This window comes from Lemur catta, chromosome 19 (assembly GCF_020740605.2).
Source record: "Lemur catta isolate mLemCat1 chromosome 19, mLemCat1.pri, whole genome shotgun sequence".
In the NCBI taxonomy this organism is placed as follows: Eukaryota; Metazoa; Chordata; class Mammalia; order Primates; family Lemuridae; genus Lemur; species Lemur catta.
In genome coordinates, this window is record NC_059146.1 from 21998271 (window position 1) to 22021190 (window position 22920).

At 49.8% G+C, this 22920-nt stretch overlaps 1 protein-coding gene across 1 annotated transcript; it reads right to left on the bottom strand.

The window, feature by feature from the left end:
- Nucleotides 1-385: 385 nt before the first annotated feature.
- Nucleotides 386-22794, bottom strand: SBK3 (SH3 domain binding kinase family member 3). Its single transcript, XM_045531830.1, has 10 exons — nt 22786-22794; nt 22323-22382; nt 18944-19030; nt 18115-18350; nt 15113-15225; nt 7584-7709; nt 5242-5297; nt 4578-4728; nt 3887-4089; nt 386-2357 (listed from the first exon to the last, which is right to left on the bottom strand). The coding sequence occupies exons 1-10, from the start codon at nt 22792-22794 to the stop codon at nt 1659-1661; spliced, it is 1740 nt and encodes a 579-aa protein (XP_045387786.1). The 3' UTR covers nt 386-1658.
- Between the last annotated feature and the right edge of the window lie 126 nt (nt 22795-22920).

Below are 22920 nucleotides of genomic sequence, written 5' to 3' on the forward strand. Positions count from 1 at the left end.
GGCCTAGGGGGGCGGGAAGCAGGTGGTGGAGCAACTGGGAGGAGAGGGGCCCCGAGGGGGGATGGGGGGAGGTCTGTGCTCTGTGCCTCAACACTTCAAATGGGTGGGGGAAGCTCAGGTCTGGACCCCTGGGCCTGAGGGAGAAGGGGCTGGGCACCCCCACCATGCCAAAGAGAGAGGTAACAATAAAAATAATTTGAAATAGTACAACAGGAACAAGGGCCACTGAGCGCCGGCTTCCCTGCTCTAAGCACAGGGTGATCCAGCCGCTCCCTGAAGTCACCAGCGCTTGGTCGACAGTGGGGCTCCAGAGGGCTCCCTTCTTTTTCTGGGACGACTGCACCTGCCCCTCAGGTTGATAGCATCATGACCAACGTGAACTCACTTTATTTTTTAAAACAAACTGTTTATTCTGGAATAATTGTGGATTTACAGTACGGTTGCAAAGATTGTGCACTTCCCACGTGCCCCTCACTCAGCTTCCCCAACACTGGCACATGAACACAACCCAGGGTATGTTTGTGGAAACCAAAAACTTAATGATTAGGCAAGTACCAGCCTGATCTTATCCCATCAGCGCTTCCACGGACATCCTTTTTCTGTCCCAGGGTCCAGCCCAGGGTGCCATGTTGCACTTAGCGAACTCACTTTTCAATCCAGAAAGCATACGTTCTGATGGGGGAAACACAGTTTCCTGTTCCTGAGCCTCCACTGGGTGCTGGGGACACAGAATCGGATCTCTTCAGCCCCTGTCCTGCAGGCACGAACCAAGCCAGAGGTCCGTGTACCATCAGGGAGGTGGTTCGGGAAAATGGGGGCCCCAGGCCGGCCGGGGGAAATGACAAGGCCCGTCAGAACTAGGCCTGGCTCTTAGGATGGATGGGCCTGAGAAAGAGGGACGGCGCTTGGACAATCACGAACTGTGGTTTTGCTCTGAGGGAGCAAAACTTGGAAGGATCTAGAAATGAAAGAGGTCCATCCTGGACAGTCAGAGATGGGAGACAGAAAAAGAAAAAGGGATTGCTCTGATATAAGTTCCCCAGAAAGCGAGAGAGAGCTGGGGGTGGGGGCCGCTTTCTGGAGCCGTGGGCTGGGGGAAAGGTGCTCTCGGTGGAGGGGACAGGATGTGCCAGTGTGTGCCAGCAGCAACGTGTGTGTGTGTAGCCGGGTCCAGATGGATGAGTGACTCACATGGCAATACCCAGACCCCAGGGAAATGGGAGCGGTGGAGGCTGAGATTCACATGGTGTCGGATCCCGAAAGTTCAGACTTTCTGCCATGGACAGTGGGAGTCACCCAAGGTCTTAGAGGAGAGGAGTGATCCCTTTAGAACTCCATGCTGTGCATTCAGCACGTCCGCAGAGCACAGACATGTATCTATGGGGGGTAACCACATTCAAGAACACACAATGAGGACAGACGGAACAGGAAGGGTCCTCGAGGGAGGAGGGGCTGGGGCTGGACTCTGGGTCTGAGGGAGGAGGGGCGGGGGGACCCCTGGGTCCTCAGTTGGAAGGGGAATTGCACATTCAAGTGAAACACTCAGTAGGGAGAGGTGCAGTGTGTTCCCTCCATTGTCCTGGGAGCAGCTGTCTCCCCATCCAGGTGGCCATGGGGGTTGGGGGAAGGGCCTTTGGCCCAGGCTCTGGCCACCTGTCTCAGTCACCTGGTAAGGGCGCTCCCGCATCTGTCCCTGTCTTCCTGCCACTTCTGTCGTCATCCTCCTCATCTGTCCACTCCTCCAAGCTCGACCCTCCCTCTTCCCCCTCCTCACCACCCTCATAGGACTCATTTCCCAATCCCCCGGGTCCCTCTCTGTTCCCCTCTAACCCCCAGTTGTCCCCCAGGAACTCAAGGACAGCCAATGCAGGGCTCCTAGTGTCAGGATCCAGGTCCAGAAGCCCCTGGAGCAAGGCCAGAGCTGGGGGTGCAAACTGGTCCCAGGGTGGTGGTGGCTGAGGTGGCTGGGGCCTGGTGGTCACCCAGCCAGCAAAGGCTTCGAACTCGGGGTCGGGGGCTAGTGCCACGTCCCAAGGGAAACAGGCAGTAGCTGCACAGAAGAGAAGCACCCCCAGGCCCCAGGAGTCCACAGCCGGCCGCAGGGGCAGGGTGTCGGGTGGCAGCAGGAGGCAGAGCTCGGGCGGTGCGGTGGGCAGTGGGACTGGGGGTGCAGGGGTTGGGCTGCCCTCTGGCCGGGTCAGACCCAGGTCACCTAGGGCTACACGGCTGCACATGGGGTCAAAGACCAGCACGTTGTCGGGCTTGACATCTGCGTGGACCAGCCCCCGGCTGTGGAGGAAGTCCAGAGCTCCAGCCAGCTGGGCCACCACCCGCTTCACCAGCAGCTCAGGGAGGCCCTGAGGTCAAGGAGAGAGGAGAAAGGTCAAGGTGTCTTGGTTCCTTCTTCCTGATCGCCCTTGAAAGAGGCTCTAGACTCCTGAGCCCTAAAGGTTCTGACTCTTAGGGTTTGAGAATCTAGAGCCTCAAACTAGTGGCTCCCTGCAGTGTCTCCACACACCCTCCCAAAGACCTCCTCTGGATCACTCTCCTATGGATCACAGCCTGCACCCATATCTGTACTCCCCCAGACTAACTCCCAGCTGTTTTCCCTACTGGAACCCCAATTCTAACCAGAAGCGCTTTCTTTGAGCTTCTTTCAAAGGTTCTCCTAACCCTAGTACTCAGACCTACTCTGAACATTTTTTATATGTCTCCTCTCAAATGACCATCTAGATCTCTGGTGAGAACTCCAAGAACTCTGATCCCAAACTTACCCTAATCCTAGTCCCATACTCATCTAGATCCCATCTCTAGCTCAGAGCCTGTTCTAAAGCCCTCCAGTTTACTTCATCAATTGATTGATTAATTGATTCACTCAGCTGCCAGCAATCCATCCATGAAACCATCCATCCATCCAACAATATTCAACAATGCATCCGCTCAACATACATGCAACCAGTCAGCAATCCAATAACTTAATCAAGTGTTTAATATCCAACATCCATCCATTCATCCTTCCTTGTTTCCTTTCATCCACCCATCTATCCACCTATCCCTCCATCCTTCCATCCATCCATGCACACATGCATCCATCCACCCACCCATCCATCCAACCAGCCAGCTACCCATCCATCCATCCACTCATCCCTCCTTGCTTCCTTTCATCCATCCATTCATTATTCACCTATACATCCATCCATTCATCCATCCAGCCACCCATCCACCCAGCCAGCCAGCCACCCATTCATCCATCCACTCACCCACCCATCCACCCCTCTATTATCCATCCATTCATCCATAGATACTTCTTCCTCCCGAGCTTCGTCCTTTCCTTCCTTCCGTTTACCCCCAACCCTATCTGAAATCCAAAGTCTATTTCTAGAAATATCCACACCCCTAATCTTCAAAGTCAAGAGGCCCTAGAGTTTCATGGTTTCAGTCCTGACCTGCGCTCCTTTCCAGAGGAAACCCCATTACAGCCCACCTGCACTTAGTCTGTATAACATCTTCAGCCATCTCTGCCTCCCTTGGCAACCCTATTCATGCTTTTCTCCATACCCATGAATTACCAATCTATAATCAGCCCTAAACCCAACCCACCCACCTCCGTCCACATCCCTAATCCCAGTGCCAACTAAAATCCCAGCTCTGTGTCCATCCCCACCTCCTGCATCAGCCCCAGTCCATCCGATCCCACCCCCAGCTCCCTGCTCATCCAGCTTGTGTTTGGTGATTGGGTGGATTAGGGTGGGGTCAGGCATGGAATTGCATTGAGAATTAGAAATGGGGAAGTCATTTGGGGTCAGGGTTGGAGCTAGAACTGGGGTTTGGAACAGAGCTGGACCTGGGAGAAGCAGTCCCAGCCTCTGTCTCCCACCCGCCTCACCCTTTCCTGGAGCATCCCGCTGAGGTCCCCACAGGGCGCATACTCCTGGGCAAAGGCAAAATATCGGGGGGTCTGCAGGGGTCCCGCCAGGGTCTGCAGCAGGCCTGGATGTGAGGAGACGCAGCGGCCCACGCAGAACTCTCTCAGGAAGGTGGTTCTCAGGACGGAGTCCCGACGTAGGAGCTTCAGAGCCACGGCTGGACCTGCCGGGGAGATGGGGCCAGAGGGGAACTCAGGCGGCTCTGGCCTTGCTGTGAGACCTCAGGCAAGCTGCTTAACCCCTCTGAGCCTTGGGCTTCTTGTGGGCAAAGCAAGTTTCTTCACCTGTGAAGTGTGGGTTGGAGGAGACCTTCCCCGAGGGTCCCTCCCGCTCTGCCTCTGACTGCTGTGTGGCCTTGCACAGCTGCCTCACCCTGTCTGGGCCTGTTTCCTCTTGCATAAAGTAAGGGACATGGTGGTGACTTGGGTTCCAAGTTGCGTGCCTGCCCTCTGTGGACCCTAGGCAGCAGACACTTACCCTCTCTGGGTCACCTCTGTTTCCCAGAAGATCACAGAGATCCTAGTTTTCTGAGAGTCCCCATCAAGAAGGGTCCCCATCAGCTCCTCCTGGGAATGGCCCCTGTCTGGGAGGCTTCCAGGAGCCCTTGTTAAGGGGAAGTTTGGGAGTCTGCCCTTGGGTGGCCGGACTCACCCCCTTGGCGGGGCTGGGCGAGGAGCACACGGCCGTAGGAGCCGGAGCCCAGCTTTCGGATGAGGCGATACTGGACCTGCAGACTCCTCACCGGGGTCACCCTGGTGGCCGTCAGCTCCACCAGCCGTTGGAGGGCCGTGGCTGTGTCCTCCTACGGGAGAGGGGCAGGGGAGGGGAGGGGGTGAGTCTGGGGTCTGCTGAGAGTGGCAGGGGAGGAGGTTGGAGGCCCAGCCCAGGGATGGGGGTGGGGGCAGGAGACAGGGGTCACTGTCCCCAGAGAGGAGGATGAGTCACAATGACTCACCCAGCCTCAGGCCACCTGTTTTTGTGTCCTGGCAGGGTTAGGGGTCATTGTCTCAGAGGCCCCGCCTGTCCCCATCCGTAGGAGTGGGTCAGAAGCCCCCAGCCCCAGCAGGGGCTGCACCCTCAGCCTACACACCTCCCCCTCCACCCGCATCTCTCTCTCTCCATGGTCTTCTCCCCGGTGCATCCTGTCATTTGTTTCTGAGGCTATTTTTCTGGGGCCTCAGTCTCGCTGCGTCTCCTTGGGTCTCCATTATTCTGCCTCCCTGTGTCGAGTCTCTAAGATCTTCCCGTTTCCCCCAGTCTGTCTCCCTGTGTGGCCTCCCTGCCCCCGCTTCCTCCCCTGTCTCCCGTCTCTCACCTCTGGGTCCCCATCCTTGGGGGTCTCGGGGGCCCTGGGCTCCATCTCAGGGTCGCCTGGTGTTGGCTGGCCCTTGGGCAGTCACCCCTTGTCTGGGCTCCCCAGAAAGCAAGCAGCCCCCCGGGCTCCCCGCACCCACAGGTCCTTGCTGCGCAGAGCCAAGGGCCGGAAGCCCCGTGTCTCTCCGACTCTGTCTCCCTCTGGGTTCGTGTCCCTCTCTGTACTGCCTGTTTACTTCCCTTCCTCCCTCTCACCCCTCTTTAACCAGCCTCAATCTCTTTCCTTCTACGTGAATCTCTCTCTCCACCTTCCCTGTCTCCAGCCCACCCGTGGGTCTCGGGCTGGACTCCCTCTCCCTGTCCTGTCTCTGTTGGTTCCCAGCCCTCTCTTGCCCCCACACTCCGCCCACTCTTTGACCACTGACTCTGCCTATCGGGGGGGTCCCCACACTCTGTTTTCTGCCTCCCTCTTTCCCTCTTTCCGCCTGCGTTTGCCCCTCTCTCTGCCTCCCTCTGGGCATCTCACTGTCCCCCGTGTCTCTGTGTCTCTCTCCTCCTTGCTTTGTTCCCGACTCTGTCAAAGCCTTTGTCCCTCCCTTTCTCTGGGCCCAGGACAGGGGTGTGTGTGACAGCTCAGAGACAGAGACATCCTGTCCCCCCACACCCCTCCCTCACCCAGTCTGGCCGCTGCCCCCTCCCTCTCCCTTCCAAACTTAGACCGGCTTGGACTCTGGGCTCTGGTCCCAGGACAGAGGGGACAAAACATATTGTGAACCCCCAAGGTCCAGGCCTGAGGACAGAGGAGAAAGGTGGCAAAGACCCCTTCACACACCTGAGCTGGGACGACAGGCCTGGGGCTGAGCGCTTCTGTCTTCCTTCAGGGGCCCGGAGTGCTGGTGTCCAGGAACCAGGGGAGTGTTCCCAAAGCCCTGCTCCTTAACACCAGGGGCCAGGTCCCAGGGCCTCCTCCCTCAGACCTGGCAGTCCGGCCCCCCAGCGCCTCCTCCCTCACACCCAGGGATCCAGGCCCCCAGCCCCCTCCTCCCCCAGACCTGGGAGCTCAGATAGCCGTGAGCTGCACTGGGAACGGAGGTACTCTCATGTCTCAGCACCTGCCCGAGCCTGGCCCTACTCGGGGGCTTCGCCCTGGATCCTCCCAGCTGCCTGAGGGGTCAGTATTCATCCCCAGTTCACAGAGCAGGAAACTGAGGTTCCGAGAGGCGATCGCCTTACACAGGTCAAGAGGGGAGCAGGCCCCGGGCCAGGTCTGTGTGACTCAGAGGCCTGACGCCTGCCCCACTCGCGTTTCCACCACTACTACAACCCTGCTATTAATAAAGACGCAGCAACAACAGCTTTGCGGAGGCTCTGGAAGGATCCACAGGAAACTGGCCCTGCCGCTAGCCGCGGGGGAGCTGGACAGGGCTCGAGTGGGGGCAGAGGTGGAACTTCCTTTGCTCTTTGGATTTTCCAAGCGTAGCTTGGGAAAAGTTGCAAACCTACAGAAAAGTAGGAAGAATGCTGGGAGGGACATAAATTATTTTAAAGGAAATTATAACCTGTTGAAATCTTCTTGGGTGGAAATGACATGTATTTGCTTTTAAATACTCCAGCAAAAGAAAATAAAAGTGTGTTGGGGGTGGGGGGGGGCAGGTAAGTGTTACTATTCGAGAACCAGGGGCTCATTTCATTGCTGTCTTTATTTTTGGTTATGTTTGAAATTTTCCCCCATAAAAAACTGCAAGTTATAAAATAAACTGCAGGCATCAGGATAAATTGTCCCAAGACATTAGGTGCACATCTCTCCGTAGAAGTAAGGAAAATTTCCATCTCAACTGCAGGTATCATATTTAATGACATTAACAATAATTTATTAAAATTGGCTAACAACCAGTCTGTATTCAATTTCTCTCTCCTTTTTTTAAGTCCTTATTTACGTTCCTTGAGTTAGGAATCAATATCCTACATGGCTTTCAGGGAACTTTTTAATCACTGTGCCGTTTGCATTATTTGAATTTTTCCCATGCGTGTGTGTTACTTATTCAAAAATTTAAAATAGAATAATACAGTGATGACTATTTACTTGATGGCTGCGAGGTGCCAGGGCTCCTCCCTCCCTCATTCATCCAAGACTTCGTGGAGTCCTCCCAATGCCCTGGGTGAGTAGAATGGTGGTGTCCAATGTACTGATTGGGAAACTTGAGGCATGAAGAAACAGAGTCACTGGCCACAGAGATACAGCCAGGGAGAGGCAGAGCTGGGGATCAGCGAGGGTCTAGGGTCTCAGGGCTCCTCTCTGCCCCCTGCCCGTCAGCTTCTGGGAGACAGACCTCAGGTGCCCACTCCAGCTGACGTCCTCCCCCTTGGCCCTGGGGTTGGCTGTGCACGGCACGGGCCTGCAGCGACTGCAGAGGCATCTGCTACGCTGAAGCTGAAAGGTCAGGCTGGAGGGCCGGCCACCTGGGTCCCCTGGGAGGAGAGTGAGAGGGGACGCTGCAGGCCTCCAGCCCTCCCCAGCCCTCCCCCAGAGGCTCACCGATGATCCAGGGAGCTTTGCACCTCTCCATTTAGTAACGCCACTCTGCGGGGTCACCCGGAGTGACCTCAGTGTGCAGGTGTGGGTGGGGGAGGTTCCAGTCCTGGCCTCAGGGCACATACACACCCCTCTTTAAAGCTGGCCTCCAGCTCACACCTCTCCCGCACCCCACCCCTCCTGCCCCCCGACCCTAAGGGCTCCTTCTGTGACCCTCTCTGGGCTTTGTCCACTTTGCCTACTCCTGGCCAGGCCAGTGCATGCTGACAAGTGTCCAACTGCCTCTGTGCCTCAGTTTCCTCCTGTATGAAGTGAAGGTAATCGCAGCTCCTACCCAGAGCAATACTGTTAAAAAAATTTAATATTTATAATGCATAATATAATGTACATTACAATATTATATTTAGTACAATCATATTAGATATACTACCATATATAGTAAATTATATAAACTGTAGTATATCTCATATATAATATGTTATATATTACATATATTTTCAAGTAAATCCAATGAATAAAATATATACTGAAAGAACACGTAAAAAATTAATTTACAGTTCAAAAACCTGTTGAGTTACCCCACCCACCATCCCATCCCATCCTCAGGCCAAAAAAGAAAAAAAGAAAGAGAAGAGAAAAGAAGCTGTAACATTAAATTAATTTGTTTTGTGCTAGAACAAATACAATTATAAACCAGTAAATCAAAATCTTGGCCTTTAACAATCATCGTGGTGCAGTTAACCTTTGCTCCCGTTTTGAGACAGCAATGCTGGCCAGGCACGGTGCCTCATGCCTGTAATCCTAGCACTCTGGGAGGCCTAGGCGGGAGGATCGCTCGAGGTCAGGAGTTTGAGACCAGCCTGAGGAAGAGCAAGACCCCATCTCTACTAAAAATAGAAAGAAATTAGTCGGACAACTAAAAATATGTAGAAAAAATTAGCTGGGCATGGTGGCACATGCCTGTAGTCCCAGTTACTCTGGAGGCTGAGGCAGTAGGATCGCTTGAGCCCAGGAGTTTGAGATTGCTGTGAGCTAGGCTGACGCCATGGCACTCATTCTAGCCTGGGCAACAGAGTGAGATTCTGTCCCAAAAAACAAACAAACAAACAAACAAAAGACAGTAATGCTGTTTTCTCTCTACTACACCATACACACTTTGAACAAATATTGTTAAATACAATAATGGATGAAAATACAAACCATAGCACTGAGTATACCTGGGTGCTCCATATTATTATTATTACCATTAACAAATCCTCTTATGGCTGTCACTACGGGCCAGGCACTTTCCTGGGAGCTTTACACACCTGTACAATAATCTCATTTAATCCTCATCATCTATCTACCTATGATATAGGAATTATTATTTTCCAAGGCACAGACAGGCCACACAGGCTGGCTGTTATCATCTCTGACCTGCTCACACACAGCACAAAACCTCGCTGTGATTCTCCATACAACGAAATATTTCAGGCATACACACACTAAAAATATCCCCCCAAATATAACGAGCATCCGTGCACATATCCACCACCCTGATTAAGAAATATAACTTTCCAAAGATAATTGAAATCCCTGGTGAAAGCTCTCCTTCCCAAATCCTTCCCTTCCCTCCCCAAAGTAACCACTCTCCCAAATGAGGTGTTTGTTATTCTTTGATAAAAAAGACTTTTTGCAGCTGGTCCGGGCAGTGTTGTTTACAACAAATTGATCACAACCAGTTTCAGATTTCTTTGTTCCTTCTCCACTCCCACTGTTTCACCTTAAAAAAAAAAAAATTAAAAATAAATAAATAAATAAAGACTTTTGCTACATATGTATAAATCCATCATTGCTGGAGAGTATCGCCTTGCATGTTTTTAATGTTGTATAAATAGTATCACGTCTGCGACCTTCCGCAGCTTGCTTTTGTCCTCTCCAGCTCCACACTGAGCTTGTGAGTTTCCCCGGGGTTGTTACATGTAGCTCAGGTTATTTCCTTTGCAAAGATGTTCACAAGATTCTAGGGTGTGGACACACGGTCTTCAGTGGATCCATTCTTCTGATGCTGGGCTTTAGGGTTCTCCAGTATTGTATTCCTATGAGCAGGGGAGCAAAGAATATTCTTATACATGTTGCTTTGTGCTAAGTGGCACATTTTTTTTTTTTTTTCTGGGGCATTGGCCTTAAAGTGGAATTCCTGGGTCAGAGGATAGGAGAATGTGCAGCTTTCTTAGATGAGGTCACATGGCTCTCCAGGGTGGTTGCATCTGGCATCCGTTTTTTATTTTTATTTGTTTGAATTCATAGAACCCTGTGAGTATCTTAGGAAAGCTAGAGTCTGCACTGTCTCCTACCGAAACCTGGCCATGTGTGGCTCTTACGTACTTGGAACACGGCTGTTCTGAATTGAGATGTGCTGTCAGCATGAAATAGACTCCAAGTTTGGAAAAGAGAATGTGGACTTTCTCCTTGATAATCTTTATACCAATTACATGTTGATAGGATAACGTTGGGGGTATACAGTCGATCTCATTATGTGCATATTTGACCACACCCTAAAATTTATTGGTAGCCCCCAAATCAATATGGTGCTGTAATGAATAACAATGTATTATATACTTAAAAATTGCTAAGAGAGTAGATTTCAAGTGTTCTCACTGCAGACAAATGATATGTACGTGAGGTAATGGATGTTAATTGGCTTGATTTAGCCAATCCACGGTGTGTGTATGTGTGTGTGTACATATACATACATATACATAAAATCATGTTATTGGGGTGCAGTGATGCGAGCCTGTAGTCCCAGGTACTTGGGATGGTGAGCCCAGCAGTTCAAGGCTGCAGTGAGCTGTGATTGTGCCACCATATTAATAGCTCACTGCACTCCAGCCAGAGCGAGACCCTATCTCTAAAAAGAAATCATGCTGTACATGATAAATATATATGATCTTTATTTGCCAATTTAAAATAAACAATAATAAGGGGAAACAACAACAACAAAAGCATAGTGCTTTTGTGGCATTCACAGAACTGTGAAAAAATCTGAGGATGTACACGTCCCTAGCTGAGGTGAACAAGGTGACATTCTGGCTTCTTATTTCAGCCCATCCTATAAACAAGGGTCATTTTCATGTTAGTGCCATGATGTTCTCATTTTTGGTGATTCTGTAGTTTAAGCTTAGTGCCAAAGTGCTGTCAAAGTTTCCTTGAGTGCTCCAGGGAGGATGGGATGTGCCTTACAGAGAAAATGTGTGTGTTAAATGAGCTGTTTTCGGGCGTGAGTTATACTGCTGGTGGCCCTGAGTTCCACGTCAGTGAATCAACAACATACATATTTAAAACGTGTCTTTTTTTTAAATTGTTTTTCAAGAGACAGGGTCTCACTCTGTCACCCCAGCTGGAGTGCAGTGGCCTGATCATAGCTCACTGCAACCTCAGTCCCGGGCTCAAGCAATCCTCCTGCCTCAGCCTCCCAAGTGGCTGTGACTACAGGTGCCACCACCACACCCGGCTAATTTTTTAAATTTTTTGTAGAGACGGAGTCTTGCTATGTTGCCCAGGCTGGTCTCCAACTCCTTCCTGGCCTCAAGGGATCCTCCTACCTCAGCTTCCCAAAGTACTGCGATTACAGGCATGAGCCACCATGCCCAGCCTAAAAGTTGTCTTTAAACAGAAACACACAAATAAACAAAGTTATGTATTGATTGGTCGATGAAAATGTTGTGACCAGAGACTTTCGGGAACACAACCCTGTACTTCCCCCAGGGGCAGAGGCTCTGTATTTGGCAATTTGATGTTATCAGCAACTTTATGGAACACAACTGCCATAAACAAGGAGAATCAACTGTGTTGAGCGAAAGAAAACATGTCATCAAGACTATTTTTGCCTTGTTTCTATTTACTTTTGTAGAAATGGAAACACTCAGTTTGGCCGACAACACTGGGGATTAAAGACCCCGCTGAAGTCCATCCATCATCGATCTCTCTGAAAGCCTGGAGACCACAGGCTAAGAATCATCTCACTCTCCACCCCCAGCAGCTGCTCTCCAGGCCTCATGCTCTCCTTTCCCGTGTGGACCATTGCCCCGGCCGCTTCCCGGCCTCCAGTCTCTCCCCTGGAGCGCCCCGCTCACCACCCTAAAGGTATCTTTCTGTTAATAACACTTGGCTTCTGACCTGGTCCCTCCGATTCTCAACAGCCTCCCATGGCTCCCCACTGCCCTCGGGATAGAGTCCAAGCTCCCCAGCCGGGCCCCTGAGCCCTTCTGGAGCTGGTGCCTGCTCCACCTTATTTCCCACCCACCCCATCTCCCCCCAACCTCGGTCACACGGAAGGACTCAGAGTGTCCAGCACACACTGGATTCTTTTCTCGGGAAATGTGCGAGGCACGAGGGGCCGGCCGGCCGGCCAAAGGCAGTGGGTGTGTAATGGCTTGGTAAATCCCATGTGATTAACAATAATTATATCGAGCACTGACTGAACACCGGGTAATACCAGCCCCGGTGATAATCCTCACAGCACCCCAGGGAGGTGGTCCTATTATTAGCGCGGTTTCATAGTTGAGGAAAGGGAGACTGGCGGAGATTACGCCTCCTCCCAGGGTCCTGCCGCAGGTCAGCAGCGGAGGGAACTCACATGCTCAGTCAGACTCTTGCCTTTCACACCCTCGGCCTCTCTGCTATTTGTCGATGTTTGTGGGCCAGGAGCTGGGGGCAGAAGTAGGTCAAGGTTGCTGACTTCTCTCGTTTCAGTTCAAATTCAACACACATTTCCTGAGCTGGGGCTGGGCCCTGGGAGACAGGCAGACAGAATCTATCCCTGCCCTGGGCGCGTCTGGAAGGTACCACCGACCGGGATGCAGGCAGTTATAAAATGGGGTGTACCTGTTTGAACAGAGGTGACAGTGGGGAGCCCAGAAGTGGCTCCCAATGGTCTTGATGGGATAATGGGTGGGGGAGAGGAAGGGGCCTCTGGACAGAGACCCAGCGGATGAGTAAACAAGAGAGGCCAGTCCAGCCATGCCTGGGATTCCAATTAAAACAAGGAGATTAATTAAATAACCATTGAACGCCTACCCTGCTACCATATATCAAGCGGTGTTGCAGGTTCTGGGACAGAGCAGAGAGCAAAGCTAACAACACCCAGCTCTGGCAGGCAGATGTATAGAGACAGGAAGCAGATTGGTGGCTGCTTCAGGTTTGAGGGGCAGGGAGTGTGGTATTGGGGTGACAGCTAAGGGGTGCAATGTTCCTTTTTGGGGTGATGAAAATGTTTTAAAATTGATGAGAGTTGCACAACTCAGTGACTACACCAAAAACCATTGATTTGTACACTTTATTAATATTTATAAGTAATAAATCAATCATAGCTCATTGCAGCCTGGAATTGCTGGGCTCAAGCAATCCTCCTGCCTCAGTCTCCCTATAGCTGGGACTACAGGTGCACATCACACCCCGCCGGATTTGTACACTTTAAGTGGGTAAATTGTATGGTATGTGAATTACATCTCAATAAAGCTCTGAAAAAAAGTACCTGGCCTGGCAGAGCCTGCATTCTAGTAAGGGAGAGGCCACGGCGAAGGCGGCCTGTTGGACACCCAGATTGCTTTTAATTTTAACACCCCTCCTCCTGTATATAACAGAACTATTTTCAGTAATAATCATGTAATAATCAATAGCATCTCTTTCTTGACTTGTGGGTTTTCTTTTTCTTTCTTTCAAGTTATCAGACTTTATTTTTCAGAGCAGATGTAGGTTCACAGCACCATTGAGCAGAAGGTACAGAGTGTTCCTACACATCCACTCTGCCACACACACAGGTGCAGCCTCCCCTGCCGTCAACATTCCCTTCCCACCAGAGCGGTGCATTTGTTACAATCGGCCAACCTACATGGACACATCATTACCACCCACAGTGCATAGTCTACATGAGGGTTCACTCCTGCTGTTGTACATGCTGTGGTTTTTGACAAGTGTTTAATGACATACATCCACTATTATAGTGTCATATTTCACTGCCCCCAAATCCTCTGTTCGCCCCGTCTTCATCCTTCCCTCCCCCAGTAATCAATCACTGATCTTTTCACTGTCCCCATAGTTTTGCCTTTTCTAGAATGTCATAGAGTTGGAATCATGCAGTATGTAGCCTCCTCAGGTCGGCTTCTTTCTTGCAGTCATATGCATTTAAGGTTCTTCCATATCTTTCATGGCTTGATAACTCCTTTCTTTGCATTGCTTGATAGTATTCCATTGCATGGACATGTCCCAGTTGATTCATGCATTCACATGTTGAAGGACATCTGGGTTACTTCCAAGTTTTGACAATTATGAATAGGGTTGCTATAAACATTCACAGGTGGGATTTTGTGTGGACATAAGTTTTCAACTCATTTGAGCCAATATTAAGAAATTCGATTGTTGAACTGTTTGCTAAGAGTATGTTTAGTTTCATAAAAAACTCTCCTACATGTAACAAAACTATTTCCAGTCATCATTTGTCATCTTTGTCCAGATTTGTTTTTTAGTTTGAAACAATTAGAGATGGAAAAAGAAGAATATTTTTCAATTTTAGAGGTATTAACTCAAATTCAGTAAATATCTCAGGTATGAGCTAACATTTTCACTTATCACATTAAAAAAATTGCACCTTGCAGTTGGCATTCTGTTTTGATGTTATAAACTTTATACACAAATACAAATTCCAGGGACCTTGTGGAAGGGCAGAATGGAAGTTACTCTAGCTCTGTATCTTTGTTTTTACAATCACTGTGTTTTTGTCTTTACAATCACTGTGTTGTCAATGTTTATTTCAAAATGGCCATTTTCAACAAAGCAGGAATGTGTAGCACCATGAGTACTGGAGGCAAAAATTGCATATGTATTGAACTTGAATGATTCTAACCATCAGGAACTTCCTCCCAAAATGAATGCATGTCCTTGCTGTTGGGGCCAACTGTAAAACTGGAATCTGAATTAACTTCCATGTGTAATAAAATGCTTATTAAAGGATAAGTAATTAAAAATAATAAAAATGTACTAATTATGTATATATTCACATTCGTGTATATGTATATTTGTGTATATGTGCACATATATACATGCAAACATATCTGTATATATTTAAAACTTCATGATAACAGCAGCAGAGGCAGTAGCAAATGTTTAGACCAACAAGGGTGTTTTTAGACCAACAAGGGTGTTTTTCAGGGAGGAATATTGTATCACGGACGTTGTTTACAGTTGCCAGCACTTGGTGAAAGTGCAAAGCAGCCCAAAGTTTTGGTCAGTTTAATTGCTGTTGTTACATCCTCTGTCAATGTCTCCTTCATTGCTTGCATCTGGGGCAGACCGCGCCCACCTTTGCCCGCAACCTGGTAAGCCACTGCGGGGAGATTCCATTCGATACTCATCTGATAGGCAGACATTAGGAAGTGGTTGGGGGCATGGGAAAATGGGGACCCAGAGGCATTGCTGGGGGAGCATAGACCGGTGAATGAGATGGAAGATTCAGTGGAAGTGAGACCTGACCCCTGAGTCTGATTCCTCTTCTGGGCACACACCCCCGTGAGAATTTCTCACATCTGAAGATGTGAAAGGGCAGGTATCAGGTGGTCCAGCTCTCTCCTGGCCAGGCTGCAGTTTGGCAGCGGCAAGGACCAATGATGTCAATGTGCCATCAACACCACCCTCTGTAACTGACATTCAAAAATATAAATAATTCTAGGAAAATGAAGATATATCACACTGAGCGACTATGAAGACTAGACACATGGAGAGAACCTTGCAAAGGAACTAGTTAAGGGAAAGCCTTTAACAAACGGCAGTCATTATTTAACAACAACAGTGCAGTGACTAAGAATGTGAACCCTGGAGCCAGGCTAGCTGCTTTTACACCCCAGCCCTGCCACTTACTACCCTTGGACAAACATTTATGCCTCTCTGTGCCTCAGTTTCCTTCTCTGTAAAATGAAGATAATAATAGTATAAATTACATAGGCTTGCTATGGAAATTAAATGGGTTTAATATATGAGTATTCATTTATGCCCAAAACTTAGTGACTCAAAACAACACACATTTTGCATCTCATGATTTCTCTGGGTCAGGAGGCTGGGCACAGCTTAGCTGGGTCCTGTGCTTCAGGGATTCTCACAAGCCTGCCATCAAGGTAGCAGCAGGGCTGAGGTCTCATCTGAAGGCTCGATTGGGGAGAGATCTGCTTCCAAGCTCACTCATGTCTAGAGTCAGCTTCTAACAGGCTGTTGTACTGAGGGTCTCACTTCCTCTCTGGCTGTTGGATGGAGGCTGCCCTTGGTTCTGTGCCACAAGGGCTTCTCCATAGGGCAGCCCACAGCATGGCAGCTGGTTCCATCAAAGCAAGGAAGCCAAACAGGTGAGAGGGAGGGGTTCGGGGTGGGAGAGAGAAGCAAGAGACAGAAGTCACAGTCCTTTATAACCTAATCTTGAGAGTGACATCCATTGCTTTTCCCCTATTCTATTTATTAGGAGTCACTGGGTCCAGCCCACGTTCAGGGGAAAGGGATTACTCAAGAGTGTGAACACCAGGAGGCAGGGGTCATTGGGGCTGTGTCAGACGCTGCCCACCGCAGCATATAAAGGACTTTGACATAATAAGTACTATGTAAGTGTTAGCTATTGGGCATTATTATTATTATTGGAACAGGCACTGATAATTAAGTCAGTCTTGACTGAAAGCTTCTCTGCTACTTCCCTTTGTGACCTTGAACAAGTCACTTGACCTTTCTGAACCTCAGTTTCCTCCTCTGTAAAATGGGGGTGGGATAGGTTATAATTCTCACCCCACTCATTTGTTGAACAATGTTGTGCTGTGTATTTCCCAAGCATCAGGTGCTGGGGACACGATGGTGACCCTTACGCTCTGGTGGGGGCTGAGGGATGGCCAGTGGATAAACTAAAATGAAGAGCAAATGAGAAGGAGACAGTGAGGAAAGCAGCCCAGATAAATAATTCATCAAATAATGTAACCAAAAAAAATTTTTTTTTGAACATCTGTTATGTTCCAGGCTCTGGGAACCCAGTGGTAAAACTCTGCCAATGTTTGCACCCTGGCAAGTTGCACGTGCAGGTAGGATGGTGTTATGGGTTGAATTTTGCACCACCCCCCAAAAGATATGTTGCAGGCCTAACCCTCAGTATTGCAGAATGTGACCTTGTTTGAAATAGTGCTGTTGCAGATATAATTAAGATGAGGTCATCCTGGAGTAGGATGAGCCCCGCTCCAATATGACTGGTGTGCACACAGGAAGGGGAAATTTGAACACAGACATGCACACAGGGAGGATGCATGTGACGACGAAGGCAGAGGTTGACGGGAGGCAGCTGCAAGCCCACGCAGGCCAAAGATTGCTGGCAACCACCAGAAGCTCAGACAAGGCAAGGAAGGATTTCCCTACAGGTTTCAGAGGGAGCGCAGCCCCACGGACACCTCTACCTCAGACTTCTGGCTTCCAAAACTGTGAGACGATTTCTGTTGTTCTAAGCCACCTGACTTGTGTTACTTTGTTGTAGCAGCCCTAGGAAACTAACACAGATTGATGGATTTGAAACGCTTTAAACAAATAAAGAAGCCAGCTTTGATGGTATGCACCAGGAAGGAAAGAAACAAAACAGGAAGACTGCGTTCATTTTCTATGCTGCATAACAGATTTGCACAAATGTAGCAGTTTCAAACAGCACCCATTTGTTAGCTCACAGTTTTTGTGGGTCAGGGGTCTGGCCGCAGTCCCCAACCTTTTTGGCATCAGGGACCGGTTTCATGGAAGATAATTTTTCCACCGACTGGTGTGTGTGGGGGGGCGGGATAGTGAGCGAAGGGGAGCGGCTATAAATACAGATGAAGCCTTGCTCACTCACCTGCCGCTGCTCACCTCCTGCTGTGTTGGCCAGTTCCTAACAGGGCACGGACTGGTACCAGTCCACGGCCCGGGGCTTGGGGACTGCAGTGGTACGGCATGACAGTTCTCTGTTTGGGGTCTCACCAGACTGAAATGAAGGTGCTGACTGGGCTACGCTCTCTTCTGGAGCCCACAGTCCTCTTCCAAATTCATTCAGTTCCTTGTGGCCATAGGACCGAGGCTCCCATTTCCTTGCTGTCTGTTGGCCAAAAGCCACTCGGTTTTCAGAGGCTGCCTGCATGGCCTGCCACGTGGTCCCCTCCACCTTCAACGCCAGCAATGGAGAATCCCTCTGTGTTGAGTCCTGCCTCATACACACATCAGGAAAAAGCCTTGTTCCTTTTGAGGAGTCACCTGATTAGTCCAGGCCCACCAAAGAGCCTCTCCCCTATCCTAAAGTCAGCTGATCTGCAATCCTAACTCCACCTGCCATAACCCTGCACAGCAGCACCCAGGTCAGCGTCTGATTGAGGAACTGGGAGAAGAGATGTGTCCACCTCGGGAGCGGGGACCTTGGGGGCCGTTTTAGAATTCTGCCCACAGCTGGGATTGACAGAGAGGGATGAGGTGTAGAAGAAGAGAGTGGGGAAGGTCTTGGGTTGGGTATTTAAAGGGGGGCCTGAAGGGAAGGCTAAGGGGTTATTCTGGGTGAGGGGAATCACCTGCCAAGGCCGTGAGAGGAGAGAGCATGGCCTGTGCTAGGAACCGACAGAGTTGTAGAGATTAAACAAGTTAATAATGTGTGTGAAGTGCCTGGCACTGGCGAATGAGTTAGATAATAAATAGTGGCTATAGTTATTATCCCACTATTAGAAGTCTGGAGGCGGCCCAGATTCCTCTCTCTCCTCTCTCTCTCCTCCCCCCTCCTTCTCTGCCTCTCTCTCTCCTTCCCAATCCCTCCATCTCCTGGTGACCTTAGGTGGGTCCCTTCCCTCTTCCTGGGTCCACATCTGTTTCCACGAACATCCCCCTCCCTCCTTGAGACCACAGAGCTGATTTGCTAAGGCAGGGCACAGCTTGGACAAAGGTCCCTCGGTGCGAAGGGAGGGTGGTGGGGGCTGGGGAAGCTGGAAGCAGCCGGGTGAGTGGCAGCAAATATTTATGGAGCCCGGGTCTGTGCCAGGCACAGTGCTGGGCGTGGTGAGATAAGGAGCTGGAGGAGGTGCCAGGACTTGGCCTCTGAGGCTGAATTCCAAGCCCAGAGGGAGGCTGGAAGCAGGGCAGTGGGAGGCGGTGGCCTCCTGGTCTGGCTCACGGAGCGGATGGCTGGGCGCTGGGGTTGCAGGCCCAGCTCTTCATCACTGGGTGTCTGCGGGCACGTGAGGGTCCCCTCAGATCCCCCCTGGAAAGTAGGGGTGCCCCAGCTCAGCACTTCCCATGCTCAACTCCATGACTCATTGGGATCAAGTCTCCCCCAGTGCAGAGGCCCTCCGCAGTCACCCTGGCTGAAATTGCACCTCCAGTCTCTCTGGCAGCCTCTGCAGGACCCCTTCCAAGGGTCCCCATCGCCCTTGGAGTAGCAACCACAGTCCTTAGGAGTCCCTACCTGACCTTGCACCCCTCGCCTCCCTGGGCACCTCTCCTCTCATTCCCTTCTTCCCTTTTTCGCTTCCCTCCAGCCTCGCTGGCTTCACTGCTCCTTGAACACACTGGTGGCATCCCTGCCTCAGAATCTTTGCACCAGCGGGGCCCTGCCCCTCGGACTCAGGCTCTCTCCTGCAGATGTGCAGTTCCACCTCCCTTGTCCTGCACCATCTTTCTCCCCAGCATTTAGCCCCTAGTAAGATGCTTTCTAAGTTACTTGCTTGATGTCTTCTCATCTGATTTCTCTCACTAGAATGGAAGACCCACATGGGGAGGAATCTGTCTGCTTTGTTAACCGATGAGTGAGCAGCACGTAGGACAGTGCCCGGCACATAGTAGAGGCTCAGTAAATAGTTTTAGGGAGAGTGAGTGAGTGAATGAATGAGTGGGGTAAGGATGAATCATGTTAGGGTTAAGAGCACAGGCTTTGGCGTCATGACGCCTGGGGTCATGTCCAGCTATGCTGCTTACCAGCTGTGTGGCCTTGGCCAAGTCAGTTCGTATCTCCACCCCTGAGTTTCCTCCTGAGAAAAACGGGGCCTGGAGGGAACCCTCTTCATTGTTAGTGAGGCTGTAAATGGTACAGCCACTTTGGGAAACAGTCTGGCACTTTCTTAAAATGTGAACCACAGACTTCCCACACAGCCCAACAATTCCGCTCCTAGAAATCTTCCCCAAGGAAATGAAAACATATGCCCACACAAAGACTGGTACATGCATGTTCATAGCAGCATTACTCAAACAGCCAAAGAGTGGAAACAATCCAAACACCCATCGACTGATGAATGAATGAGCAGAATGTGGTCTGTCCATACACTGGACTATTATTCAGCTATAAAGAGGAATGAAATACTGTACTGATACACTTTACAGTGTGCATGAACCTTGAAGACATTATACCAAGTGAAAGAAGGCAGTCACCAAGGCCACATATTGCATGATTCCATTTACATAAACTGTCCAGAAGAGGTAAACCCGTAGAGATAGAAAGTAGATTAGTGATTGCCTGCAGCAGGAGGTGGGAATGGGAAATGATTAGTAATGGGCATGAGATACCTTTTTGGGGTAACAGAACTGTTCTAAAATTGGTTTGTGGGGTAGTTGCACAACTCTGTTTGTTAAAAATCATTTAATTGCACACTTAAAACAGATGAATTCTGTATGTCAATGATACCGCAATAAAAATGTGTAAGAAAAACAAAAATGAAAACAAAAAACAGAGCCCATAATAGTATCTATCTTACGGGGCTGTTGTGGGGATTCAATGAGCTAATCCGTGCGATCTCCTTAAAAACAGACATAGGGTAAATACTCAAGAAATGTATTTTTTATTAACAAATGTGGTGGCAATATGTAAAATATATCGAAGACAAATGATAGGGTTCTATACACAACTGCTGCCAATTCAATAATCATCATTGTTTGATTACTTTATCATGTCCTTGTGTCTGTCCCATGAACCTGGGCCTCAGTTTTTTCACCTACACATGGGAGAGCCAGCCTCCATCTCTAAGGCCCTTTTCTTTTTGTCAGTTCCGTATTTTGTTCTGGGAACGTTTCTCTCCCAAGGCAGCAGGTCACACAGAGTAGGGGGAAGGCGGTGGGCAAACCCACAGAGCAGGGGTGGGGGCTTCTGGGCCTGGAGACCAGGATGCGTGTAGGAAGGGAGCTTGAAGGTGGGTTGTGTGGTGGGAGCTAATCGTGAGGGTTATATCGCCTGGCTAAGGACTCGGTGTGGAGCCAGTCGAGCCTGGGTTTGAATCCCAGGTCTGCCATTTCGTAGTTGTGAGATCTGGAACAAGAGACCTCTCTGGGTTCTACTTCTGCCCCTGGAGAATGGGGAGGCAGCAAGGCGTCGCCAAGAGCATGTATATACCGTGTTGTGAGACTAATACCAGAGCAACAACAGCAACAACTTCTGACCGATGCCAAACTCTGTCATTAGCTCTTTCCACGAACTAACTCTTGTAATAGGAAGGGCTCGATGTGTGGTAGTGATACCGAAGTAGGACAAATAACTTCACTTTAAGCCTCCATTTGTCCCTTCTATAAATGGGACCTTATCATTCCCTCCCTTGACAGGTTTTGTCCCTGACATTGTACTGATCAGGTGTCTGGCTTTCATTAAATAGGGGCCCACTGGCCGGGCGCAGTGGCTCACGCCTGTAATCTGAGCACTCTGGGAGGCCGAGGCAGGAGGATTGCTCGAGGTCCAGAGTTCGAGACCAGCGTGAGCAAGAGTGAGACCACGTCTCTACTAAAAATAGAAAGAAATGATATGGACAGCTAAAAATATATAGAAAAAATTAGCTGGGCATGGTGGCACATGCCTGTAGTCCCAGCTACTCAGGAGGCTAAGGCAGAAGGATCGCTTGAGCCTAGGAGTTTGAGGTTGCTGTGAGCTAGGCTGATGCCACGGCACTGTAGCCCAGGCAACAGAGCGAGACTGTGTCTCAAAAAAAAAAAAAAAGAAAGAAAAAAAAAATAGGGGCCCACATTTCGACATGCTAATAGGGAACCCCTGGAAGTGCCTGTAGAGGAAGTGGCTTTGAAGTAATAAAAGCATACCGCAGCCTCCCATCTCCCTGACATGCGAGGTTTGGTGACAGCTTCTCAGAAGACCTAGTTCTTTGGGGAACCCGTCTCATTTGGTAGCCCTGATTTATTTGTGCCAATATTTGATTATAGTCCATCTCCTGAGCTGGTATGTCAGCTTCACAAGGGCAGGTACCCAGGTGGTCTCATTCCACACTCTATTCCCAACATTTAGCGCCGGAATCATACTCAGTGATGATCAAATTAGCTAACACGTATTGACGCCTAACTACCTGCTGGCACTGTTCCAAGCACTCAGCCAGGACGTCTTAACTCATCAGTGGGAGAATACTCTGCAGCTCTGGCTGGTCATCATCTCTGGCCTTGACCCTCAAGCACTATCTTCCCAGCCTCCCTCCCTCCTTTGATCCATCTGGTGTTGTTGTCACACCTGGGAAACCACCTTCCCTTTCTGAGCCTCAGCTTGTTGCCCTGGAAAACGGGGATGCTCTCACCTTTCCCTTGTCTATTCTTGCAGGTGCAAAGACATCTAAGTGGTCAATGTCATTACTTACCTAGGGTGACAGAGAGCCAGGAAAGGTACTAGGGGAAGGCAGGAAGGCAGGATGTCAAAAGGAGAGAACAGGGTTTAAGGAAGATTGGCTGGGAGATATCCTTCCCCCTCCACTAAAAAATGTGTCAAAACAAAACAAAACAAAACCCAGCACCCAGACGATTTGTAGAAAGTGAAACTTCCCAAGCTACCCTCAATTGCTTGTGGTTTTTCAAATGTGTAGCACCCTCCTGCCTCCCCGTCTTTGCCCCTGTTATTCCCTCTGCCTGGCGTACTCCTCTTACATCTGGATTCTTCTGTCTTCATTCAAGTCAAATGTCACATCACCAGAGAAACCCTGTCCTCCCACTCTTGCTCTGCCATCATAGTGTCCCATGGTTTTCTCTAGGTAACCCTTTCAATACCGATGCCATGTTGCATAGTGGTTTATCTGGGGCGGCACTGTCCCACACAACTGTTGATGCAACGTTCTAGATCTTCAGTCCAATATGGCAGCCACCAGCCAGGTGAGGCCCTTGAAACAGCATTACCGAGGAACC

Excerpts from the sequence above, each read along its gene's own strand:
- SBK3 (XM_045531830.1), bottom strand. Across the intron at positions 18,351-18,943 it reads AGCGCCCAGCCATCCGCTCC|GTGATTCCCCTCACCCAGAA; the intron begins GTGAGCCAGACC and ends CGGCCTTGGCAG. Across the intron at positions 2,358-3,886 it reads GCGGGATGCTCCAGGAAAGG|GGCCTCCCTGAGCTGCTGGT; the intron begins GTGAGGCGGGTG and ends CCTTGACCTCAG.